General features: G+C 32.7%; 1 protein-coding gene across 1 annotated transcript; it reads right to left on the bottom strand.

The window, feature by feature from the left end:
- Nucleotides 1–2,555: 2,555 nt before the first annotated feature.
- On the bottom strand, nt 2,556–22,939 carry LOC132546208 (ATP-binding cassette sub-family C member 5-like). The gene is made up of 28 exons (XM_060209919.1): nt 22,860–22,939; nt 20,306–20,470; nt 18,972–19,119; nt 18,467–18,614; nt 18,275–18,360; nt 16,898–17,071; nt 15,405–15,489; nt 14,678–14,826; nt 14,130–14,237; nt 13,454–13,601; nt 12,915–12,988; nt 12,617–12,688; nt 12,068–12,192; nt 11,649–11,721; nt 10,979–11,182; nt 9,958–10,105; nt 9,422–9,532; nt 9,116–9,294; nt 7,763–7,990; nt 7,359–7,488; nt 6,418–6,700; nt 5,995–6,181; nt 5,226–5,312; nt 4,749–4,932; nt 4,059–4,218; nt 3,779–3,857; nt 3,064–3,177; nt 2,556–2,819 (listed from the first exon to the last, which is right to left on the bottom strand). Exons 1-28 carry the CDS (start codon nt 22,937–22,939, stop codon nt 2,556–2,558), a joined length of 3,993 nt encoding a protein of 1,330 aa, XP_060065902.1.
- Between the last annotated feature and the right edge of the window lie 1,537 nt (nt 22,940–24,476).

Raw genomic sequence — 24,476 nt, 5'->3', positions numbered from 1 at the left:
AAACGAAACACAACTTCAATTTTGCGGTTTGATAAAATACAATTGATGAGCAGTGTGCCTAAGTGTGCATCGCAATACTTAATTTCGAATATTCGTCATCCGTCTTCTAATTGTCCGAGATTTTTAACAAATGAGGCCGCCATTCGGTAGCCATGAATTAGGGGACCCTACTGTACAAGTTGAAATAACTGCAGTTGTCAGACCGATCCCTAATAAAGTGTGTGCCCTCCCCAAACATCTCTACCGTCTTTATTTCTGAATGTCAAGGAGTTCATATGGACCAAATGGAGAAGGTTATTTGTGATGTATGCTCGATTCCGAGCTCTTCTGTCTAATTCATCCCACAACGGTTCGATCGGGAACGATGTCCTGGGTTGCAAGAAAATCCCAATATAACTTTAAAACGTTTGGCCTAGCGTTATCATACTGAAAGGTCAAACAGTGCCTTATAATGAAAGGCACACCATGATGCTTCAGGATCTCGTCTGGATACCGTAAGCCGTGACATTCCAAATGTCTTTAAACCATTGGAACCCCCTCCCCAACCCGATTTTTAACATTTATTGATGGATTATGTAGGGTGACCAAATATTCTGCTTTTTATAGGGCCATGTATTTCAGTACGACGAATTTAAGAATTGAAGAAGTTGCGTTTCTGAATCCTTTTAATATTTTTATATTATTTTATTTATTTTTTTATTTGATTTTTGTCCGATATGAAACTGGAGCTGTTTGATGCTCGTGATTTTTCTTGCTGGTTTCGTTGTTTTATACCTTATCATCAATTGAAAATTTGACATTACTTTCTTTGATTGATTAATAATTAAATGTTTTACGTTGTGTGGTAGTGATATGGTTAGGCTAAATCAAGTGATGGCCCTCTCATGTTCCGATGTATTATATTCTGGTGTTAGATATCCGTAATTACAACAGGAGGAAACGGCCTGTTGTCATATGTTGCATCAGCAATCTGCTTTCCTCGAGGCTTAAAAACACCATACTACATTGGAGTACTCGTAGAATATCCATTTTGACATATTGGTATTTTCTTGTTAATTTGTTGTGTTGCGTGATCTGAAATATCCACGTTACTGACAAAGCTTTGTTTACTTTCAGATAAGGCAAATATCCTTACTTTCTGAACTTCCGCATCTAATACAGGATATCGTACTTTAGTTTGGTGAAGATGCTGTAGTGAAGTTAATGAAACACCACATATCATTGTACTGCGTTGGGTGATATTAGACAATATTTACATATTAGCGTCAAATCTTTTTGTATATTCAGATGTGATAAATCTAACATTCAACAACACAGGTCATGAATTATGCATACTTTTTTGTCGTTATACTGGTAGCGTACGAATGTTTCAATCTATTATTTCACTTATTGGTAACCTGAAACATGTCTTACACACTAAGGAAAAGTAAAAACTATATCAGTCAAGATATCACAGACTTATAGAGCCGTATTTACACCAAAATGGTCTTACATTGTTAGATAAAGATCAGTTAAATCATTCAAAATTGTTGCACATCTAAACAATTTTAGTGGATTAGTAAAAATCGATGTAGAAAAAATATGTATGAAGTAACACCAGTATCTATATGAACAATTTAGATGTATACGGTAATTAAAATCAATGCATTTTATCTGAATTCATCACATTGTGCTTCTTTTTCTATTAACTTCTGGAAAGAGGCATGCTCGATATACTTGAAAGTCCTATATGTGTTTTACGAAAACTACTTTAGCAACGCCTAACGAGCTGTTTCCGTAATAGAGATTAATTCGTTTCAAATCTTAATGATATTATGTATTTTTCTTATACATAGGCTCTGCCTACATGTAGCCATGTATGCACCCTGCTGTTATAAGGATACATATGGCTGCTCTCATCATTACCATTTCAGACAGTAATGAGTTGCTGAAAATGTAGAGAGAAAATTATATTCACCTGAGGTATTATATTTATTGATGTTAATCAGAAAGCACACGGTATGCATTTATGTGAAAGTAATGAGTAAATTAAAAAAATATAGTCTTAATTACATTGGCGACCAAAAAAATGGAGATATCTATAGGAGAGCAGTTAAACAGTTCAAGAGAACATCCGCGTGACGTCATTGATTTAGAGATGTCTTGCAATGAATACGTTCTATTAATGCCTTTAATAAGTAAAAATAGATAAATAAATAGAATCAACACACGTATTATCATCATTATTATTTTATTTTTTAGTGAGTAAGGGCCTCAGCTAGTACAACATTTCCTTTTGTCGAATGGTAGATTGTCGGGCTACAGACCAAAAGGTCGCTAGTTCGAATGCCAACGTTGGCAGGGTATTTTTCATTTCACATTCTTATTACAAATTCGATTATCACTCCAATGGTAGAAGCTATTGCAGATTGTTATATGTTACTGTATAATTCCTCAACTAAGTGAAGACATGACATTAACAGTCAAACGTAATTAATCTATAAGTTAAGATTAAGATAACAATTTAACAACCCATGTGTTATGTTGACTTTGTACATCAACGAAATTGATTAATATCAAACATTGTGTGATTGGAAGGTTTGAGCCTGAAACATATTACTGAAATGTGAAGAAGAGTTTTGCAGCAAGGCCTGTGGGTTACCAATTTCTATCACCTTCCCAGCCTCCATGACAATAATGACATCACAATGTAGTACGGTCTTGAGTCTGTGAGCAATCGTAAGGACAGTACAATCGGCAAAGCTTTCCCGAATTGTCTGTTGGATCATGGCATCCGTTGTTGTGTCTATGGAGGCTGTGGCTTCGTCCAGCACCAGAATCTAAATAAATTATACAAGCTCAAGTAAATATTAATCAAATAACAATCTATAATTCAACCTCGTTAAGCAGTGACACATAGAGACAGAAGCAGCATTGATACATAACAAACTCATTTTTACCAATTTTGGTATCTAAATACGAAAACGATTCTGGTTATTAAAATTATGTTATTTTTAAAAGATCATATCAAATACGAATGACCTATTTCATATTTGAATATAAATACCTCAAATGTATTGTTACCTTGTTTTGACGTAAAATTGCGCGTGCCAGACATATAAGTTGTCGCTCGCCCACGGAGAAATTTTCACCATTTTCTTCTATGCGCAAGTCAAGATTCTGGTCAAGAAGTATCAACTTTATGGGAAAAGACAAAATTGTTTATTGATTGAAATATTGTATATTCTTATCAAAGTGTATATTTAAGAATATCAGACACAATTATTAGAGTGAAAACATCAACACAAAAAAATAAATTAGATTAGCACTCTGAATTTCTATTCCTTTCTAGTGTTACGTCTTCGCGACATCAATTTGGTTTGATTGTCCTAACAAGATGGCCAATACTCTGTATGAAGTGATATAAGATAGTAAAAGTATCTTATCAATTGTAGTAGCTTTGATGATTTATTATATATCGATACCATTGAACAATATACCTATATTAATGCCCTGCCATATCGCTGAAAGTGTTAAACACTTGTTGAGTAAATGGTAATGCTATTGGTAGCAATATGAACCGACTTCCCTCCAATCAAAATAGGGAAAAACCTGAAGCGGTTATCTTTGATATCCGATCGATATGAACCAGTGATGGACCAGTGATTTCGTTGGCATAAAATGTGGGCTACTATAACCCCTTATAACAAATTTGTGCAGTGGAGACTTTTAGAACGAAGTATGTTAATTCAGAATCTTGCCAATTTTTTGGGGGGCTTTATATTACTGTATTGCATACCTTGTCCTTCATATGGACTTGTTCCAGTGCTGCCCATATCTTATCGTCCATATATTTATTGAAGGGATCTAGATTATACCTGTAGAAATGAAAACACACCTCATAACAGCTTTAGAATCACGGATACCTTCGTACATTGTAATTATAGTGACCAGGAAAAATATGTGAAACTTCCATGATTTTGTAAACGATAATTTAAGTACCATTGCAGTAGGACACCTAAGTTTCGGACATTTTCTGATAACACTAAAATCTTAAGAAACAATTTCAATCAACTTGCCTTAATGTACCGGCAAAAAGGACAGGATCCTGTGGGATTGATGACAAACTTAATCGAAGACGTTTCCTAGATATTGTTCCGATTTCCACGTCATCAATGATTATTTCACCTTCCGATAGTTCATTTAGCCTGAACAACGCAGCAGCTAGAGATGATTTTCCTTCGCACCAATTAATAACAATAATTCGATATTATACTTAGACTTGTATTCTTTGTATACGTAATGTCTCGAATTGAAAACGATGGCCTTTGATTGCAGAGTTTCTATTTATGAATTTATTATTAAATTGCGAATAAATTCGGGAAATATGTTTTAAGTCAAATTTTGACTGCAGAACTGGTCTCATTTATTTGTCAAAAAAAAGATGATTTGTTCAAAGAAGATAAACGAAAAACATTTGATGGAAAACAGTAAATAGTTAATAGTAACAGAAAATGTCGTCAACATAATGATTTACAAACATACAAGATTTTCCACAATGCAGAATTCATATATTTTTGGAAGGTGAAAAAGTCCAATTTTGCGACTGAATATATCATCATGTGAACAATTAATGAAGTCGTATTCTGTATCTCAAATAAGAATTTCGTCTCATTCCAAAAACAACGTCTTTAATTTGTTGACATTCTTAAACTGTAAAGAATTGTAGGCAGTTCCTCGAGTATTTTTTTTTATCTATTAAACCATACCTGCGCCAGTGCGACCGACAATGCCGACCTTTTCTTTGGAGAGGATATCGAAACTGATGTTATGAAGTACAGGGTCCAGGTCCTTGCGATATTTCATCATCACGTTTGAAAAGAGTATCCTTCCCTGACTTGGCCATTCTTTGTCAATCTGCATTTTTCCAGTTTCCTTTTCTACTGTAAGGTCCTACGATATCAATAAGTATTATTTTCATTCTAAGTAGATGAAATAATCAACATGTTCAACACGATGACACATTTTCGAGAAATAACACTATAACATAGTTGTAATTCAGACTAGGAAAACTGCAGTGACGACCGTTATATCCTCACTGCACTGCAAAAACCAAAACGACGCTTGTTCCTTACCTAGATAATCTTTACAGCAATCAAAATCGTTATAAAGTCTTAAAATTTGTTTTAAAGTCTATGTGATATATATTCGTAAAATAAAACCATCATATCACCAACAACATATACCTCATATTCATGTAGACGCTCAATAGCTGTAAATCTAGCTTCAACTTCATTCAGCATACGGGCGAAGAACTGGAGGATCGAAGCCACCTGACACCAAGAAATGGAAAATAATCATACATTTGTTTGGGTTTATTTTTATTATTTTTTTTTTTAGAATGAGAACAACGAGGGTAATTGCATTATTTGCATTGATTTATTACATGGATAAACTTGAAAGATATAAACTATCGCATCATTCTTAAAGATGCTCATGAAATGTGATGAAATAAGATACTTGAATCTTATTTTTATCTATTTTTTCCTCTCAAAAGTTAAAAAAAATCGCACCAGTAACAAGGAATCGCGATTTTGTACAAAATTCGACAAAACTGAGAGAATATTAAAGGGGGTGTTATGATATAATGATTGAAATCGGGATATTTATCATGATAATGATGTATGTTATACATAAGACGTATAAATTATGTTGTGAGACAAAGGTTTAGAGGATGTGGGTACGTATCATACACTTCCATTAATTAACATGACGTCATAGAAAGACCTCTTTATGATTTTAAGATGTTTTTATCATGAGGTTCCTTATCAATGGAGGTTTCAGAACAGATGAGCATAATTTGCACAGATTAAATGTATTGATATATATCCTTTTTAAAGAACTATGAAGCAATTGTCATCTAATGATATATTTGTCTATGTTAAGTACATGTATTATACGAAACATGTTAAGAACGGAGTAAATGATAAATGCTACATGTACATAGTCATCTACCTTGAAAGACATAGAGAGGGACAAAGCTGCCAAAGCAGGGGATATAGATCCCTTAGTGAACAACACGATGATAGCTGTGATGGTGGCAATAACACCTCCCCCAATGTCCATTCTTAGACCCATCCATCTCATACTTGCTTCGAACAACAACAATCCCATGGAAGTCGAGTCCGAGTGTTTGCAACATCTGTTATAAACAGGCATTATCAAGATATATATATAGAGTGTGTTTTCTATACGTTCAGGAGTAAATTATGATACCGTGTCTTATTATTCGATTTCTGAATACGGATGGTATCCTTTTTAAATATTAATGACAGAATGAAGAATGAAATAGTGCATTCAACCCATTTTGCTGATTCAGATTATATTGTGTGACACAAACGCACTATTGATTCAATAATAATAGTCATCTGTTCTTACCCGTTCATGAAATCGTCTTCCTGTGAATAAGCGATGATGGTGGCGAGTCCATTGCATGACGTGGTCACATGATTTATAAGTGGTGACCGTAAGACGTTTTCAAGCCGTTTGAAATTTCGGATTGATACGGATGATAATATTTTGACTACGTAGACGTATAATCCAATCGGAACAATCGCGATGAGAAACCAAGGGAAATTGTAGGCTGTTGTGGCAATGGAGACAATTATAAGGATCATGACTTGAATAAGGTTATCTATCAAATTTGGGATGAATATATCCGCTGTAATAAAAAAGGAAGAATTCGATTATGCAAGACTTGTTACTGTAGTTATTACATAAAAGGACACTCAAGAAAGTAGCACCTAAATACAAGCAATGAGTTTAACTGTATCATTCAGCTAATGTTACTTCTTCGGCTTGTAGTTGATGCCAATAACCAAAGTGTTGAAACCTAAGAGGTGTCTGCAGATATCAAAAGAGTGAGAAAAAGATGCCAAAATTCAGAAGGACACATGCACTTCCCCCTTAATCCAGTCATGCTGTTTCAACCCTGGAACCGTCATTCAAGACAACTTTAACAATTTATAATAAGGATGAAAATAAACTTTATGGACGAGAATGATTTTATATTTCAAATGTCATGCTTGATATCAACATATTCAAGTATAGTTTATTAAATATGAAGAGATATATGATGTTAAAAACACAGCAAATGTTTAAATTATAACACATTCAAAAAATAATGTTAATGATAAGTTGAATAGTCCTTAACAAAAGTAAAAGACATCTTTGATCTGATTGATAGGGATTGAGTTAAAAACTATATTTAAGTGGATAGCATGGACTGGTAAGGAGAATATCATATATAATCCGTATTCAGATATTAATTTGGGTCATGATAACAAAAACCTCAAAATCAAGTCACTAGATACACTAACCATCTTCCACGTCTCGTGAGAATCGGTTAAGGATTCTACCCGTTGGGTTGGCGTCAAAGTACTTCATTGGGGCACTCATAACTCTGCCAAGAGCATTGCTGTGTAATTTGGCAGAAGCTCTTATCATCACCTGCATCATTAATAGTGTTTTAGCTAGCTTATATCATACTGTTTACGTGTTGAATTTCTCACACAAAAATCTATGGTGATTTCATCATTTGTACCTTGTTCATACAATAATTCACAGTCCCAAAATTATGTTGAAGCACATGTAGAATTCGGAGGGAAGTGTATTATCACAAACGTTTTCCACTATAGTATCGATAAAAGAAAATGAGCATTTCAACTTACTCGACTACCATAATATACAAATTCAAAATTTTTACGAGAAAAACATGACTTACCAAACCTAAAATCAGACCTTTCAACAACGCTAGTACAACTATTGCTAAAGTTGTATATATATAGATATCCAAATACCAGTCCCTTTTCGCTAAGTTGTCTTCAGTCTCCGGGTCCATGGAAGAGCCTACGTGTATTTGTGCTGATGACAACGTGAAATTCTCACCTCCTGAGAAATTAGTATCTTTTGCATTGGTTTTGACAGGAGACGTAGTCAACACTACTGAAGTCTACAAATATTGCGAAACGCCAAATTGGTTATTCATCATATTACAAAAAGACGGGGAAAACTAATTATGAAACTGGTAGTTGTAACTATTATCATTGAATTATAAGTAGCAGTAACAGCAGCAGCAGTAGTTATGTAGAAATAATAGTGTTTTCGATATTCACGGGGATACGATCATTTTCGTTCCCTGCATCCCTGGAACATTGAACACTGATTGGTGCTAGGAGAAAAAAAGAACTGACCAATCACAGACTGATACGCACCTTTTTAAGATTACAAAAGAGTGAAAACCAACATCAAAGTCTTACAATACACCAATATGCGACCTGGAAAATCGTTTGATGTACATCAGAAGATTAAACTAGTCGTTTTCGTCATGTCACTAAGGTTTCGTACATAACACTTTCAATGTTAACATAATATGCTCCAGAGGTGCTGAGCGCAAAAAATTATTCTAACCCCTGGAGTATCGATGATGTAGTGGTAGTAGTAGTAGTAGTACTTTATATAGTAAATGTAATAGTAGAAGTACTAGCAAATGTAGTAGTAGTTATAGTAGTAGTAGTAGTAGTAGTAGTAGTAGTAGTAGTAGAAGTAGTAATGGTAAATGGTTTAGTAGTAATATTACTTGTTTTACTAGACCGTTATCTTCCTAAAAATGTTTTTTGCGTATCAGAACGAAGTTTATAGTTTGTTTGGAAGTGTTCTGTTTTAATCAAATAAAGTGATATAACGAAAATAAGAGTAGATTTCTTCTGAGCATGATCATTTAGAAACTGACAACTCAAACGCATAGTTAATCAATATGGCGATTTAAGCATTCAGATGGCTGGAATGTTACTTTGAATAAAGTACATTTTTGCAGAAGAAAACTTTATGCAATATCCCTCTGTGGTCTGATCATCTAATTTTATCTTGATACGCTAAGCTAAGTTGGTTCTTGTCGCTACGGTCATTTTCATACAAATTGAATTGTGATATTTAACAAATAAAGAAGTGTATACATAGCAGTAGAAGCAGCAGCAGAAATATTTTCAAAGTTTATAAGTTATGTTGGGAATAATTTTCGTAATTGTAATGAGATATGATGACATTACATTTTTATGAAATCAGATGCGTAACCTACTGTCTGTTCGATCCAAATTCCAAGCCACCATTCACTGAAGGTAATTGATGAAATAGACAAGAAATACAACAGTAACACCAATGCTGTCACTATTTTGCCTCCAGCAGCATTGATATAGCTCATGTATGTCTTAAGACTAATGTCGCCAGCCATTGATGTCTCTCTATCGGTCAGAATCCCTGTTCAACATAGGAAACGTTCTATTGATCATGATCAATATAATGATATACAGCAATAAACAACGAACGGAAATGAAAGAGTAAATACTTTTCTTTCTTTACTTCAGAGTGGTTTCTCTGAACTTACCTTTTTCGTAATTATCATTTTTATTGACAGCATCTGGTGAATGACTATGTATCTGATTTGTTGTGGTATCTTTTGTTTCTATAATTTCATCTTTTTCTAAAGATTGATCAGCTGTAAGGTAATAATTAAAGAATAAGAATAACTAAATATGAAATCACACGACGTTTTAGATTAAGAGTAAAAAGGATGATGAATGGTGAATTTAATGTAATTAATTTTTCGTTATAACTGTATATCACTTTCTACTTAACATATAGATATAATGTCTATTAATTAAGGTTTCCATCACTAAATTGGCCTAGATTTACAAAACGCTTAATAAATCTTAATTCATCATTCTGCACTTATGTAGATATTTCTTAATTTGTATTGAAAGCTTTGGCTATTATCTTCAGGTTTCCGTACAACTGTTCATTCGAAGAAGCTTTTGTATTACTGGCAAAATTGCCGAATGTTCGTAAAGGCAGACTTAACGTGTTAAGAAGATAAGCAATATTACTCATTGAAATAAAGAAGCAAGAACGTGGTGCCATTACCCTTTGTGTCGATACAGTCCGTTTTGGAAGTATATTGTTCCATTAGTTTGGTATACTGTCCCTCAAGGGTCAATAGAGACTCATGTGATCCATGTTCAGCTATCTCACCATCATCCATAACGTAAATTTCATCACAGTGTTTTAGATACTAAACAGTAAAGAGAATACATGACTACACCAAGAAATTCATTATTCGGATTGGTATTTTGTGATTCGATAAAATTTGGTGCATTTTTTTTTTTTTTTTTTTTTTTTTACTTTTCAATAATTCAACTTTATTCCGGTATTTCCAGTTTGGTGCCATATGAATCTTTATCAACATACTTATTAATGCATTACAAATGAAATTAGATTTTTAAATATGACATAAATGTCGAGGTGTTGCTACATATGTTACGAATAACAGCTCAACGAATCAAATTTAATCTTGAGATTGAACGTACTTCAATGGAAAGTATGTGGACAGGATAGCCATTTAAATAACAAATCATTTTCCAGATAGAAGTCTGACAAATTACTATATTTCACGTTGATAATGCAGCATTTGGACAACATTGAACAGTTACTATAAAAATGAAGCAATTGCATATTTGCTAAAGAGGCCGAATTATTACATCAATTGTTTTAAATACTATTTATAAATACAAAAGTACAAATACAATTGACCTGCGAACCATGTTTGAGCATTTATTACTCTAGATATTTTAAGAGTGTTATGTACTTACTTTATCTTTAATGGAAAAAGAGTTTTATTATCTGTGACATGAGTTAAAAAACGTAATTATTATTCGTAAACACGTCCACTGTATATGACCCATATTGATAAACTGTGCCTCATTTCTATCTATACCTAATTGCGATATACCAATTTGACATCTTAATGCGTAACAGACTTGTTTCAGATGCCCTGCTCCGTGCTTATCATATGATTAAAGTAACACTGTCGCTGTGTAACAATATATACATTGTAATATGTTGTGCTTACGCATCGATTGCATGATCATGATAATTTTAAGTTCACCTGGAGTTGATGAGTCACCAATACAACTGTTTTATCCTTCAAAAGAGTATCAATACATTTATGAAACAAGTGTCTTCCGACATGAACGTCAACGGCGGAAAGCGGGTCGTCAAGGAGATAGATGTCGCTTTTACTGTAGACAGCACGAGCTAGACTCACTCGTTGCTTCTGACCACCACTGAGATTTATTCCGTTATCTCCAATCTGAAAAGAAAATGTGATAAATAATGTTTGTCTTTCGATTTCTCTTAAACGAAGTAACGTGGAACACATATATAATAATTTAAAAGATAAATGTGAATATTCCTAAATATATATTAATTTAAAAGATAAATGTTAATATTCCTAAATATATATAAATCTAAAAGATAAATGTGGATATTCCTAAATATATATTAATTTAAAAGATAAATGTGAATATTCCTAAATATATATAAATTTAAAAGATAAATGTGGATATTCCTAAATATATATTGATTTAAAAGATAAATGCGAATATTCCTATGTAAAATAAAATAATACATTAATTGATTTTAATTGAATGAAGTTTCATTCTTAATTTAATATCCGATGTTATTCTACGTTTTTTAACTCTGATATCTACATATCGTTATATTGCACGATGGCCCGAAAACAAAATCATTATATTTGCTTGTTAGCATTTACTTACCTCAGTCATGTCCCCATTGGCAAGTATGCGGATATCTGGATCCAAACTGCAGGCGTGCAAAACCGTAGTGTACCTGTATTGATTTTGGCTATACATCATTTACCTCTATAGTTGGCTTATTGACAAATTCGGTTATCAGATTTGTTCGTTCAAAGCATTTAAAATTCATTTGAGCAAAAACGAAATGTGCATTACAGACAGCCTTGTGTAGAAAATACTATTTCTTTTGGGATTTGGAAGGTATGCGTCATTATTATGAAACTAAGTTCAATCGGTGCAGGTATTGTCTTTACTTTGTTGTTGTTACTGTTGTTTTTATCACATGAGTAGATAATATGGCATTATATATTACTAGACGGAACATATAACACCAAACACGTAATCATTACATAAATTTAGTGGCATTTCTAAAAGCGTACCAATCTTTTTCAAAAGGTCTTCCAAAGAGGATATTCTCCCTCAGTGTTCCGTTAAATATCCAGGCCTGCTGTGCCGCATATGCAACTGTACCATCAACAGCAAGATGGCCAGTAATCAAGGGCATCTACAATCAATAGAAAAATATTTAATTGATATTATTTGATGTTAAGATCTTCCTATTGTTTCAAAGTTTTGTAAAACAAATTGGGAATTAGAAAGTTTCAGAAAATGAACATTGGCCATAGTTATAGGCAGTGTTTAAGTTTCTTAAGGCTATATGATGTAATTTTTTCTCTAAATTGTAAATTTGTATTCGAGGAAATTTTTCACGTGCATCTTTTTACAATTATAGAAATATTGGTGAACTTGTAGTTAATGAGATTTGTTGTTACCTGCATGACACGGTTCAAGACTTGTACGTGTATTTGCCGTTCCTTTGAAACATGTTTTTGAGTTTTAAGGTGACTGCACATCATTTCATATCTAATTTTAAATTGCTCGAAAAGGATTTGAACAATAGGTGTTTTTTGAATGAAGTTTTATATTACCCTCCCAATCAGCGCTTGCAACAAGGAGGATTTACCACAACCAACAGTACCACAAATTCCGATATGTAGCCCCTGAAAAATGTTAACGAAGTTTAAACAGAGCAAAATCTCAAAATATTAAATATTTGATTCAAATAATAATTTTGTACAAAAAGGACATATACTTTCAGGAAAGGCTTCCTTAATCTAACTGTTCCTTCATCTTAGATGTGGTAGGTACGTGATTGTAAATTGAAGTTTTTTTGTCTAAAGATAAATCATTGTTGTAATTACTGATATATCCAAATTTCATTATTACTTTTCTTTCCTTTCTGACAGCAATATTGATGCTCTGTAGTGCCAATGATGCTATCGACGAACGATGGTTCAATTCTAAGTGAAATAGCAAATAAAGTTGTAAACGAAAGAAAAACATCAAAATTAATGAAAATTCAACAAACATGTAAATAGTTAATATGATTATTTTACGTTCAACACATTACAGCGGAAAAAACTAAATCGTAGCATTAGTTGAACATCTTCGCATAATTTGTCTTTTCTTTATAAATTATTCATATGATTTCAGTATATAAAGTGCGACACTCATTTGATATATAAGATTTTCAAGTACAATTCTTTAACAATAGGAAATGTGAAAGGGTCTAAACGCGGTTCATTTGCAGAAAACGTACATCAATTACGAAAACAAGTGACCGTGTTATTGCTGAACATATCAATTGAGTGTAGTAATAATCGTTATTGTTCTTTGTTCATATTGCAATGATATTTTCACTCTTATTACATAGCAAAAACAATTCAAACATACAATAGCTAGATAATGAAATATGAATTTCATACCTTCTTTATTCTTCTGTTTTTGTTTTTCACTAAGGTTATTATTAGTACCGAATTCCCACATGAATACTGCATTTCGTATTTCAATGGCATTCTTCGATACAGTAACATTGCGACTTGGCGGCGTGAATTCTTCCTCTAACATAAAGCGCTGAGAAAATAAACAACAATATCGGTTTAACGTTTTTCAATGCGTTAGAAAGAAAAACGAGATTTCTTTAAAAAATCATATATAATATCTTGAAAGCTTCTTGTTTCTTGTAATTAGATAGCCATCATTTAATGTTGCAAAAGTAAAATATATACGCAAACTGGTTTTCCTTATGGTAAATCGATGGAAATAGTTATTAAGGCAAAAACTGGTATTGTAATTGTATTTGCTTAAAGTGATAAACTCAATGTACCTGTAGCGTCATTTGCAACAAATTCTACACGCTACATAGTTAACCAAAACTGTACACATTGGTATATCGCTGGTTAATTATCGCATGAAAAATTGCTTCATCTTAGTAAATGCTTGATATTGCTTTAATAAAACCAATACATATGATCAGATATCAAAGTTGACTACGGATGATGATTGACTTGAAAAAAGGAATTATAAGAGACAACTACAATGTAAACAATTATGGAAGAGAATAACTAGAATTGTCCGATTTTATCTCCTTTTAACACATGCCTTTATTCTTTCAAAGCTGATCCTGGTTTCTCCAAATATACGAGCGGCGTACGGAACGAAGGAGACTATGATTCGCATAAAGTTGAGAGTGGCAACAACAGAGAAAGCCTACAACAGAAATGTTACATTTAATCGTCGTTGATCAGTTTGATGAAACGCCTATTATACACTTTTAACATTCGGTTGCTAGGCGATTCATTACTTTAAACATTTTATTAACTTGATAACGTGAATTTATGTGTAGATTAACATGGCGGGAGTGGTCGATGAATCTTAAAACGCTTTCACTTCTGAAATACATCTTTCTTTTATTCTTGAACGTTTTCATTTATTACAATTTAAACAAATATACACATATATATAGTATTTTTCAATTTCCATCTTTATTTTATAAATGCGTTGCTTAGCAACAATCAAACCAAACCTTGCTTTTTGTACATGTTATGATAGGAAATTAACACCATATTAAAAGAGAAAAATAGTTTTTTGTCTTTTGCTGTTAATAATTCCAGTAGTGAATAAATGAAATTAAATAAAAAATAACTTACTGTTGAGGCTGTTAGTTCATTCCCTGCATTAACATACATAGATATTGTGGCTACCGCAGCAAGTGAAGGAGTTACTGGTATGATGGCATTGCAAATCAAATTCAATATTGTCGAATGCAACAATGGTTTAATTTCCGTGTCCCTAAGACCTATGGAAGAAACGTGTCAATAGTATTTGAAATTAACATGTATTATTTACTCCGTTTGTATATAATGGAAATTTCCTTTTCTTTAACTTAATAACTTCAAGTTGTAGTAAATCTGTTCATATCTTTTCATGCATTTTATGATGACACCTGATAAGACAGCTGGCTCTGAAGGTCAAAGGATTGTAATTGTTTGCTTTATCAATTATCATTTCATTGTTACATTAAATATTTCTTTGTCCTCATGTTGTTATGTGCATATGAATATTTGATAAGATGTTTAGATTTTAGAAAATGTCTACTACAATCGTTTTAGAGTCATTAGATTTTTGAAGAACTATTGAAAACAAACGAACGAATAAAACGTTCATGCAAAATTAGACATAAACGGTTTTATACATTACGCTTAAGGAATAAATTCGAAACTAATAAAAGAAATATCGAGATAATAACGGAATATTTTCAATTAGTACTTAAAGTCGAGAAACTATGTCGAATAAGAAAAAATGATTTAGACTGATACTATTTAAAAAGTGAATGGAGAATAAGACCAGTTGCCCCGGGAGGATACGCGTCCTTACCCAATATAGATTGTTTAAACGATTCCTCCCATGCATACATTTTTATCAACTTCATGCTGGAAAGAACTTCATTCATCTTCCGTATCTGAAGAAAGATAAAATATGCAGTGGAACCCAAATTAATCAAACAACGACGGTTCCAATAGCCCTATATATCGCACTGGTTGGTCCTGACCGCGTCTTTATCATTCAACCACGGGTTCCTCGAACCAATATTCTTCGACTCATATCACCTACCCCGTTCCCTTCGATGCTTACAATATAGCCACATTTATCCACTGAGCAGTTGCCATGGTCACGACACTTTACCTGTGTCACATAACTCACTTTCGTGATTTTGCTCCAATTGGGAAATTTGAAATAATTACGGTGTATTTTTATATATTGTATAAAATTCATTATTTAAATTCCTTTTCCTTTCGGTCATTTTCAATTCAAAATCATTTTTTGAATGCGTATTCTTTGTTTCCTTTGAATATGACAATAATCCATGAACTGTTTTACCCATTTTGCTACGTTTGCAGTGTATGAAAACCATCAGCGCAGTCGAGAGCATAACCAATTTCATACAGGTATTGTGTTTTTAGATATCCAAAACAGATCATAAAAAAGTGGACCTGTTTTCCCTTAGTATACATACTTCAAAAGATCAATGCTAGTAAGCAGACGTTTATAAATATTCAATACTCGATTTTAACAGAACAATACATTCCCTTCCTTATTTACTAGCAACATGAGAAAACATACCCTTAAATCTGTCCATACTAAGGTTCGTCTTCGGAATAGGGAGATGAGTTCAATTAACACAGTCTGCAAATATAGATGTAGTGTTGCAGAAGAAAGATACAGGTTCAATCAATGCCACAATTAGATGTATGATCGCGGAATAGGGATATGAGGTCAATGACCGACACAGCCTACAAAATAGATGTACGATTATGGAACACGAAAATGAGTTAAATGGATACAGCATAAATAGGTTTGGTAAAGAACAACGATTCTTAGGATATGGTAGATTGATAATACGCATTGAACAATTTGATCACAAACATTGATTGGTATGATTAGAGAAAAATATAATTTACAACATGAACATTTTTATGTTTCAGCTACAATTGATAGTCTATTTATTTTGTTGGTAACATCTGGTATATTTTACAATTTATGTGGACAAATAAGGACACGATTGTGGCAACCTGTGTCTGCGGTTTCACATAGAAAAATATCCTTTTAATGATAAAATATACTTGCAAAGACTTCTATATAGGATCCTATGTAACGATACTAAGTATTTGTCTTTTAGCCAACAGACGAAAATTTTTATAAAGAAGAAATGTAACGAGTTTCATAACTAAGTTTTTAACTGTAAAATTGAAACGAAATAAATATTTGAATAGCTTTGTACAAATCAGTATATTACAGAATGATAAAGTATTGTAAAATATTTCAAATAAAGAAAAAAATTCTAGATATTCGAAAAATGACTTCCTTACCTGAATAATGAAGAATACAATAAATGTTGCAAATGTTATAAAGCACCATAGTCCTATGAGGTAGTAGATATACACAGTTCCAACCACAAGGAAAACAGGCATTGCGAGGACATACACAAATAACTGACAGTTCATATACACCCGCAAAGAATCTGATCCAAATATAGTTACAACCTGTAATGAATATGAAATTAATTTTAAGATGTCATTGCTTTGCAACTTAGACAGTTCATATCTCATAAGGCACACAAGTTTTATTTCTGTACTTTGAAAATAGCAACTTAACTTAAATGAGTATATCAATAAACCTTTTTCAATTTTTTTCTTCTTCTTCTTTTCATATTTTGTTTTAGTTAAAGCTACACATTTAAGAAATACAAAGTAAAATCACTCGCAATGTCGCTATGCTACGAAATTGTAGGCCTTCATACTTCATTCAATAAAAGTGGTGGGAACGGTGAAAGGAAATTACCAGTGTACAGTAAGATCGTTTATTATTATTTTTTTAATTTCGTATATTTCGAATATTACGTTTTAACGAAATAGCATTTTGTGTCATCAAAATGAATGCCATTTCATGTTATCGAAATATTATTTTCTTTTTTCTTTCAAAATACAATTTTCTTATTTGAAATGATATTTCGTTTTGTATCATTGTTGATATAAGCATGGGATTGATATTATGAATGTAACAAATTTCTGAACATAAAGAATCTAGAGTAATGCATGGAAATCAATAGATGTAACAAAATAGACAACAATAAAGATATCAAAGTATGGAAAGACGTTCAAAATCAATGACCGAAGACCTTAACTCATAAGATACTTTTGCCCAATTATATCTGCCTTTCTAATTTTTTTTACAAGATTCGTCCATACGGAGTGTGTATACACATATATCTTGATTGATTTCCTTGCAAAGTAATTTTGCTCTATGCATACCATAGATGTCCATGACGTGTTTGAACTTGGGTGTAAATATAGTAAATAGAAACCTTGTTGAATCAATATAAACATAGTTCCTATTTCAGGATTTTTTGTTGCCCACATTTGACAAGAAATCGCCATGGTCTACAATGCAATATGTTAACTCCGTATTTTTATATTAAACACGCCAAGCCTTATAGAGTCCGAAATATGATACAATTGTTATATAGTGTAATATTTGTGATATCTTTGTCAAAGGAATTTTATTTTGTAAATGGATTAGAACTTTTCATGCAATGTTATGATAAAAGCATAGCTAATTCGGTTATAGATATGTACGAATGCAAATAACTATAAGAACCTTTGATTTCCGTCGGTATTGTGTTACATCTACTTAAATGAAACATGTTGACTTTGGACTTCACCTATGGTCAATTCCGATAAACTTACCTCAGAAGTAACCTTCCCATTCAGGTTTTTTAACTTCATCAGTTTTCTGTACACCATCCCTAGGACTCCTGAACGAAACCTTGAGCCTATTTGTAAAAGAAAAAAACAGAAAATTGCTTCCAATTACGTAAGTAGACAGAAATGTATGATACGTCTTAATAACACACGTAATGAGAACCATTTACAACTCACCCGTTTGTGATCCATAAAACAGAAGAGTTGTAAATATACAACACCTTAGAAGTTGTCCAACAAGGCAAATTATCACCAAACCAACAGCATAAGGTATGGATGTTTCTGGTTGTTCTAAATAGGCTGCAATTACATCAGTCAAATAACCCTAAAAGGGAAATATATATCACATATTGAGACGTATTTAGATAGCAGGAATTAATAATACATGTGATGTTTTCAGTTATTCCCCTTAGAAAAGCATATCGTATATTCCTTACAGTTAGCTTCGTTTCTATAAATTTCTATTATGTGTTTTAAAGTTTGAAAATATTTTGTCAAATTATAAAATGTGTACTCCATTTTGCAGCTAGATAAGCAGCGATGATTTAGTGTGTGAAAAAAAAAAATTTCCACAGCTTTAAAAAAACGAAAATTGTGATGTAGATCGATGAATGAAGGTTGACAAAGGAGTTAATCATAAATTGAAGTCAAAGAAGGTTCATACTTTGGCTTTGATACTGACCGTAACTAGCAATGCTATAACGGCATGAAAGCAGACAGCTATGCAGGCAATAAGGAGCCGAACCCAAATGAATTTCAGCCACAATCTAAAAACTGAACATTTTTTCTGGCCATACGTCTGTAGCTCGTTGATCCACATTGGTTCCAATCTGACGAAAATATATCAATGAAAAAAATGAGTAAAAAAATAAAGAGCAAAATGAAAGAAGAAAAAAAAGAAAGAAAAATAAAAGTAGAAAGAAAGAAAAACTATCAATTAACAATAAATGTTCATGTAACCTGGCGGTATCCAAAGATTACATAATCCAATGTTGCCGGTTTTCAGCTTTTTATGACCTGGATATAAGACCCGTTTTAGTTTGCATCTAAGCGACCGCTGTTCGAATCCTCGAACTAATGTTATTAGGTATGGGGTTCTCTATTTCAAGCACGTTAATACACACCGATTCGTTTCTCCGGGTCTCAACATACAATTCGTTCGCGGAGAGGGTGCGTCGAACTGCAAACTCAAGATCTTCAGTGGGGCTACGTAGGACACCGCCGGTCTAAATGGATTGAGTTGTTACTATCCCTTACAGAATTATTTTCGGTGCCATTATAACTTGCTCACCATTTGTAATATTGAAGTAATTAGAAGGTCTTACGTACTTATCAATAACGCAGAACAAAATGCGATGTTTTAGATTCAGTAGTTTGTCATATATCTTGTATTATACTCAGTGGCTCGAAGAAAATTCCATGTACATTTTTGTTCCAAGTACACATCTCATTATTGAATCATGTATAAACACGAGTGGTAGTTTCAGCATGACAAGTTTGATATGTTTAACAAGTTCTAAAAGGACGAAACAAGTCTATTGTACAGTTTAACTGTTTGTTTCTACTGTATCTAACTCTAAAGATACTATTGACTGCTGTGTGTATGTTTGGTACAACCTTACCAAAATGGCCAGTCAGATCACAATACACAGAACGAAAGTAACTCTCACTTTATTTTAACTGATCTGTCATTACCAGTCTTAGAGTATTATACATATTGTACTTCTGTAAAATTAATTTGAAAAATAAAATCGTGGCAGACATCCAACTATATTATCTAACGGTGTTGTCTTAATAGGCAGATAGACGGTACGGCATAATTAAACTGATATAAATAAGATATGAGATAATATGTAAGAGCTAACATATTTATTGTTTCTTGGAAAATATCAGTTACATGGGATTGAAACATTTTCCACTCTTGCTATCCATTCATGAAAATAAATCCAACTCACTCAAGGAAATATAAATATTCTTTATCCAGAAACAAGCAATATTTAGTAGTTTTGGAAGTACCTTTCTGTGTTGACGGCACACGACTCCAATTCTGAACACGACCACACATCATCTTCTCTGATCTCCTTGTTCCTGTCCTTAAACAGCTGCAGGATCATTGGGGTAAGCCATCCTAATGACAAGTAGGACAAATATCCCGCGTCATTTACAGGAACTTCTCCGTTACTGAAAATGTAGATAGCGACTTAATCAGCTGAGAGAAGCAATTGTGCTGGGTTTTTTTTTTCTCAAAAAAGAAAACAGTATGTAAGTGTGAATTATTTCCTACGTTGTACCATGCGTTCGGTGATATTACAATAGTCAATTTTCTTATTGTGAATGCATCTGTCCCGAAGTAGTGGAATGTCTATGATAAATTTTATAGTGTGCAGATTGTTAATAGTTGGCTACAAAAAGGACATAATCATTGACGTGTTTTCACTAACAACAATATCCTGCTAATTCGGCTGTGTAGCAGTTTTTGTCAATTATTTTCTGTGTGAATTAAACTCTGAAAAGGAAACCAGTAAGGTATACAAGTAACGACATTATAATCAATGTGATAAGTCTTCTATCGGCATGATATACAACATTATGGATAGCCTACCATATAAAATCTACACAATCTTTTCAAAGAGATAACAGGATTAAGACGCCGTAAGATTTTACATACGCTTATGCTTGACTAACTCACATAGAATGTTGAAAAGTATAAACAGAGAAAATTTTGTAGATTGTCTATAAAAATATATACTTTACATATGTTTATCGTGAAGTAGTGTCTGTTTCTCTGTATCCGTATGTATTAGCCTGTCTACACGTCTCCAGAACCAGTTCATGGTAAATTCCTGATATGTATGTTTCACATCTGAATACCGCAGACGTAGTTATTTTTCATATTTCTTTTTTATGTTATAAATATGGGATTCATTTCCACTGGTGATATTTTGCGCATAACAGGGACTAGCGGGATACTTGTTGGCATTTAATTTGTCTTTTTATTTGAATCGAGTCTTTTTTTTTATTGAAATCAAGTGAAGGTGTTAATATACGTAATTAAAATATTTGTTGAATACCATTAAGGTCACACCTGTCGTTTATGAATTGCTCTGTTGGTAGCAGCTTGCAAACACTAATTAAAAGATTATTCTTTTCGGTTCATATTTACATATTCTAAGATAAAACGTCCATATAACATTTCTACGGTAACATTTCGTAGCATGAGATGATGGTATGCAAAAGAAAACCATAATATATGACACTGGTAAAGAACAAAATGAAGAAATTTGAGTGTATATTTGCTTCTTTTTTGCATATATATCAATAGTTAAGCACAACATGGGTAAATCATATTATCAGCAACACACTATGGTAGTTTATGCCTGACATTTGGTGTCTTGGTGGCTTTTCGCTTTGACGGCTTTTCGTCTTTTTGCCTGGCGTCTTTTTGCGGGCGGCAAAGCGGAAAGACGAAATGTCAGGTGTAAGCCAACATATCTAAATGAAACACAACAGCCGACTAAAAGGGTATTCGTATAGCTAGATCATTTGAGCGGAAGACCTGTAAACCATAGGTCCAGGGTTCGAATCCTAATTACATTTGTAGTGTAAGATTTATCATGCATCATTGACACAATTAGCACATTAAGTTCACGCCAATAGCCTACCATATAAACACTAGTGGCATGCAGTTAACTCTAACAGCACAACGTATTGCACCCTTTAACTAACAGTGTATGCCTATATTTAGAGAAGCGTACCATGTTTTCATAGTGGACGATTGAACTTTTTCTTGTATAATTCCGTATGTTTATTTGCAGGTAATAATGGTCCATGTATATTGCATGATAAGTTGGAAAACTATCTTAACTTAATTAACATTTACATTTAGAATAAAAGAAAAGAGTTTTGTGAAATCTCTCCTGATGAAACGTTGCTTTCACTCAAAACACTCTCCTAATCTACTGTTACCTATTTTCGATGACTTCCTATAATGCATTTGTTCATGCTTCTCATATTTGGTCAGTTCAGAACTCGTGGGAGACATACATCTTTAATGGTTCATGATGTATCTTATACATTTTGCCCTAGATCTCTCTACATGTTTAACTAATTTATATAATTATACCAATGATATTAAAGAATAAATGGTTATTCAAGTCATCCAGGTTAACGAAGTTATTCAAAGTGATCTTCTGTCATTTTATGCTATATTAAGGCATTAACTCTGTAAATATGTTTCTTTTCCAATTGTCTGATAACGTGTCGGTATGCCTTCAACATAAAATGCTTTCGTTAAAAAATTGCAGCTATAAACCTCTGTGATCTGACCTTTTTGTGGGCCAATCTTATTTTTTACTGGGTTTAGAAACATATTTATTTTCAGGATAGATTTATTTTACAGGTCAGCTTGTTTTCGAGTTTTTAACATTCAAAGTAAACATTAAACATATTAGATTTACCATGATTCAGCGTATAAAGTGTCAGATATATATATATAGATAATGGTATATTGTTTGCACGATTTGTTTCAATTACACTAAAAAATGTAATTACTCTTAAAGATAAAACATACCTTTTCTTTGAATTCGTACGCCGTGTCTCTGCATTTTCTGTGAGAACGTATTTATCAAAAGCCGTCCAAAGACATCTCATGATGATTCTTTTGCATATAATGAAAACACTTACAATATCGAACTATTTAAGTAATTAGCAAGAACAGATGGTATTCCTTTCAATTGTTTAATAGAAGATTCCTAATATCAATAAATGTAAATATAATTTCATTTTGTACTCAACGCTTTGCATAATGACAAGACAGTATCTTTGAATTGAATTCGTAAAGTTAAGTAGACAAACCGATCGGTGTTATACACAAACTAAGCGAGTTCCTTTCAATCATTTATTGTTATACAAATGTACAGTTCATAGATGTTTTAATGGGAAATAGTTGTTATTTACATGTACCACAGACATAATGGATTGACGGCCGTGCCATTTCTCACCTATCATTAAACGTACAGGAGCATTGTAAAAAAAGTCTACATGAATTCTACATCAAGGTCACTAGGTTTTTTGTTTGTTTTTTGTTTGGTTTTTTTTTTCGTTGTGTTTAAGTTTGAAGGTATTTTCTTGTTATTTGAAATAATTCACATCTTGCCAAATTATCTACCTGTTGTCAAACTGAAAAGTTGAAATCAAATTAAAACAATCAGTAAGAGAAATCCTCCATTACAGTTCATTTTAACAAGTATATTTACAATCCTTTATATGATAACGCTATTTCAATAATACTAATTGTCAAACTAATCAACATATTCACAAAATATCGATTGTGATTGCGCCATGTATAATGTAAATGTAAATTACGTAGATTTCAATCATCGTTAAGTTATCAGTGAATAATTATCTTGTTGGTGCAACATATGGTAAGGAGTGACACTTGATTATCAAAGGGAAAATGCATGACAATGTACTTGATTATCATTACCATTTAATACTGGACACATGGATGAAACGATTACATATCATATGAAAAATTAGTGTTCTTGATAAATCCATAGAAGTTGGGAGTTTTGCTCAGTGCTGCAATTTTCCATAGTCGCAGCAACAGACGTTGATTTCAAGCGATTTCAATGTTCTTTTCACAACTAGGAATGATTTATTTCATGCATTTTTTTTAAATCACATACGTATATTACAATACAATTCAGATAAAATGGTTTCCTGTGACGCAGTTAATCAAGGCAAGATATTTAGGTGATATGTAGTGGCTATGTTTTTATGATGTGGCCATCTTATGGCTTTCTCTACCACATGAATTATTGTTAAACATACGACATCGACACGACAAGAGAAATACCCACATGTCAACAAAATACGGCGACTTCTGAAAAAGGACAAGGAGAATAAGACCATTGTTCTGAAAGAGTAAACGTATTCTACTTCATCGACGACATCCGATGTGTAAATCTTGGCCAATCAATTAAGAAATGTCAGATTGTCAAATAGGAAAAAGGTATACGAAAACCAAAATACAATTGACCCATTTGTTAGCCTAAATGAGGTCTCCAAAATAAACTTTACAAAGCCATTTGTTGTAAACCTACCATACGTGCCCACAATGTAGCCAGATAGATGTAACTGACAGGTCTCAAAATTTACAAATCATCTATCTCGCTATTCTTGGAAC

Source organism: Ylistrum balloti, unplaced genomic scaffold (assembly GCF_031769215.1).
Source record: "Ylistrum balloti isolate Yb309-2 unplaced genomic scaffold, AGI_CSIRO_Ybal_v1 Utg369876, whole genome shotgun sequence".
Lineage (NCBI taxonomy): Eukaryota > Metazoa > Mollusca > Bivalvia > Pectinida > Pectinidae > Ylistrum > Ylistrum balloti.
The sequence above is the reverse complement of the archived record's forward strand: the minus strand, read 5'-3'. Positions and strand labels throughout refer to the sequence as shown.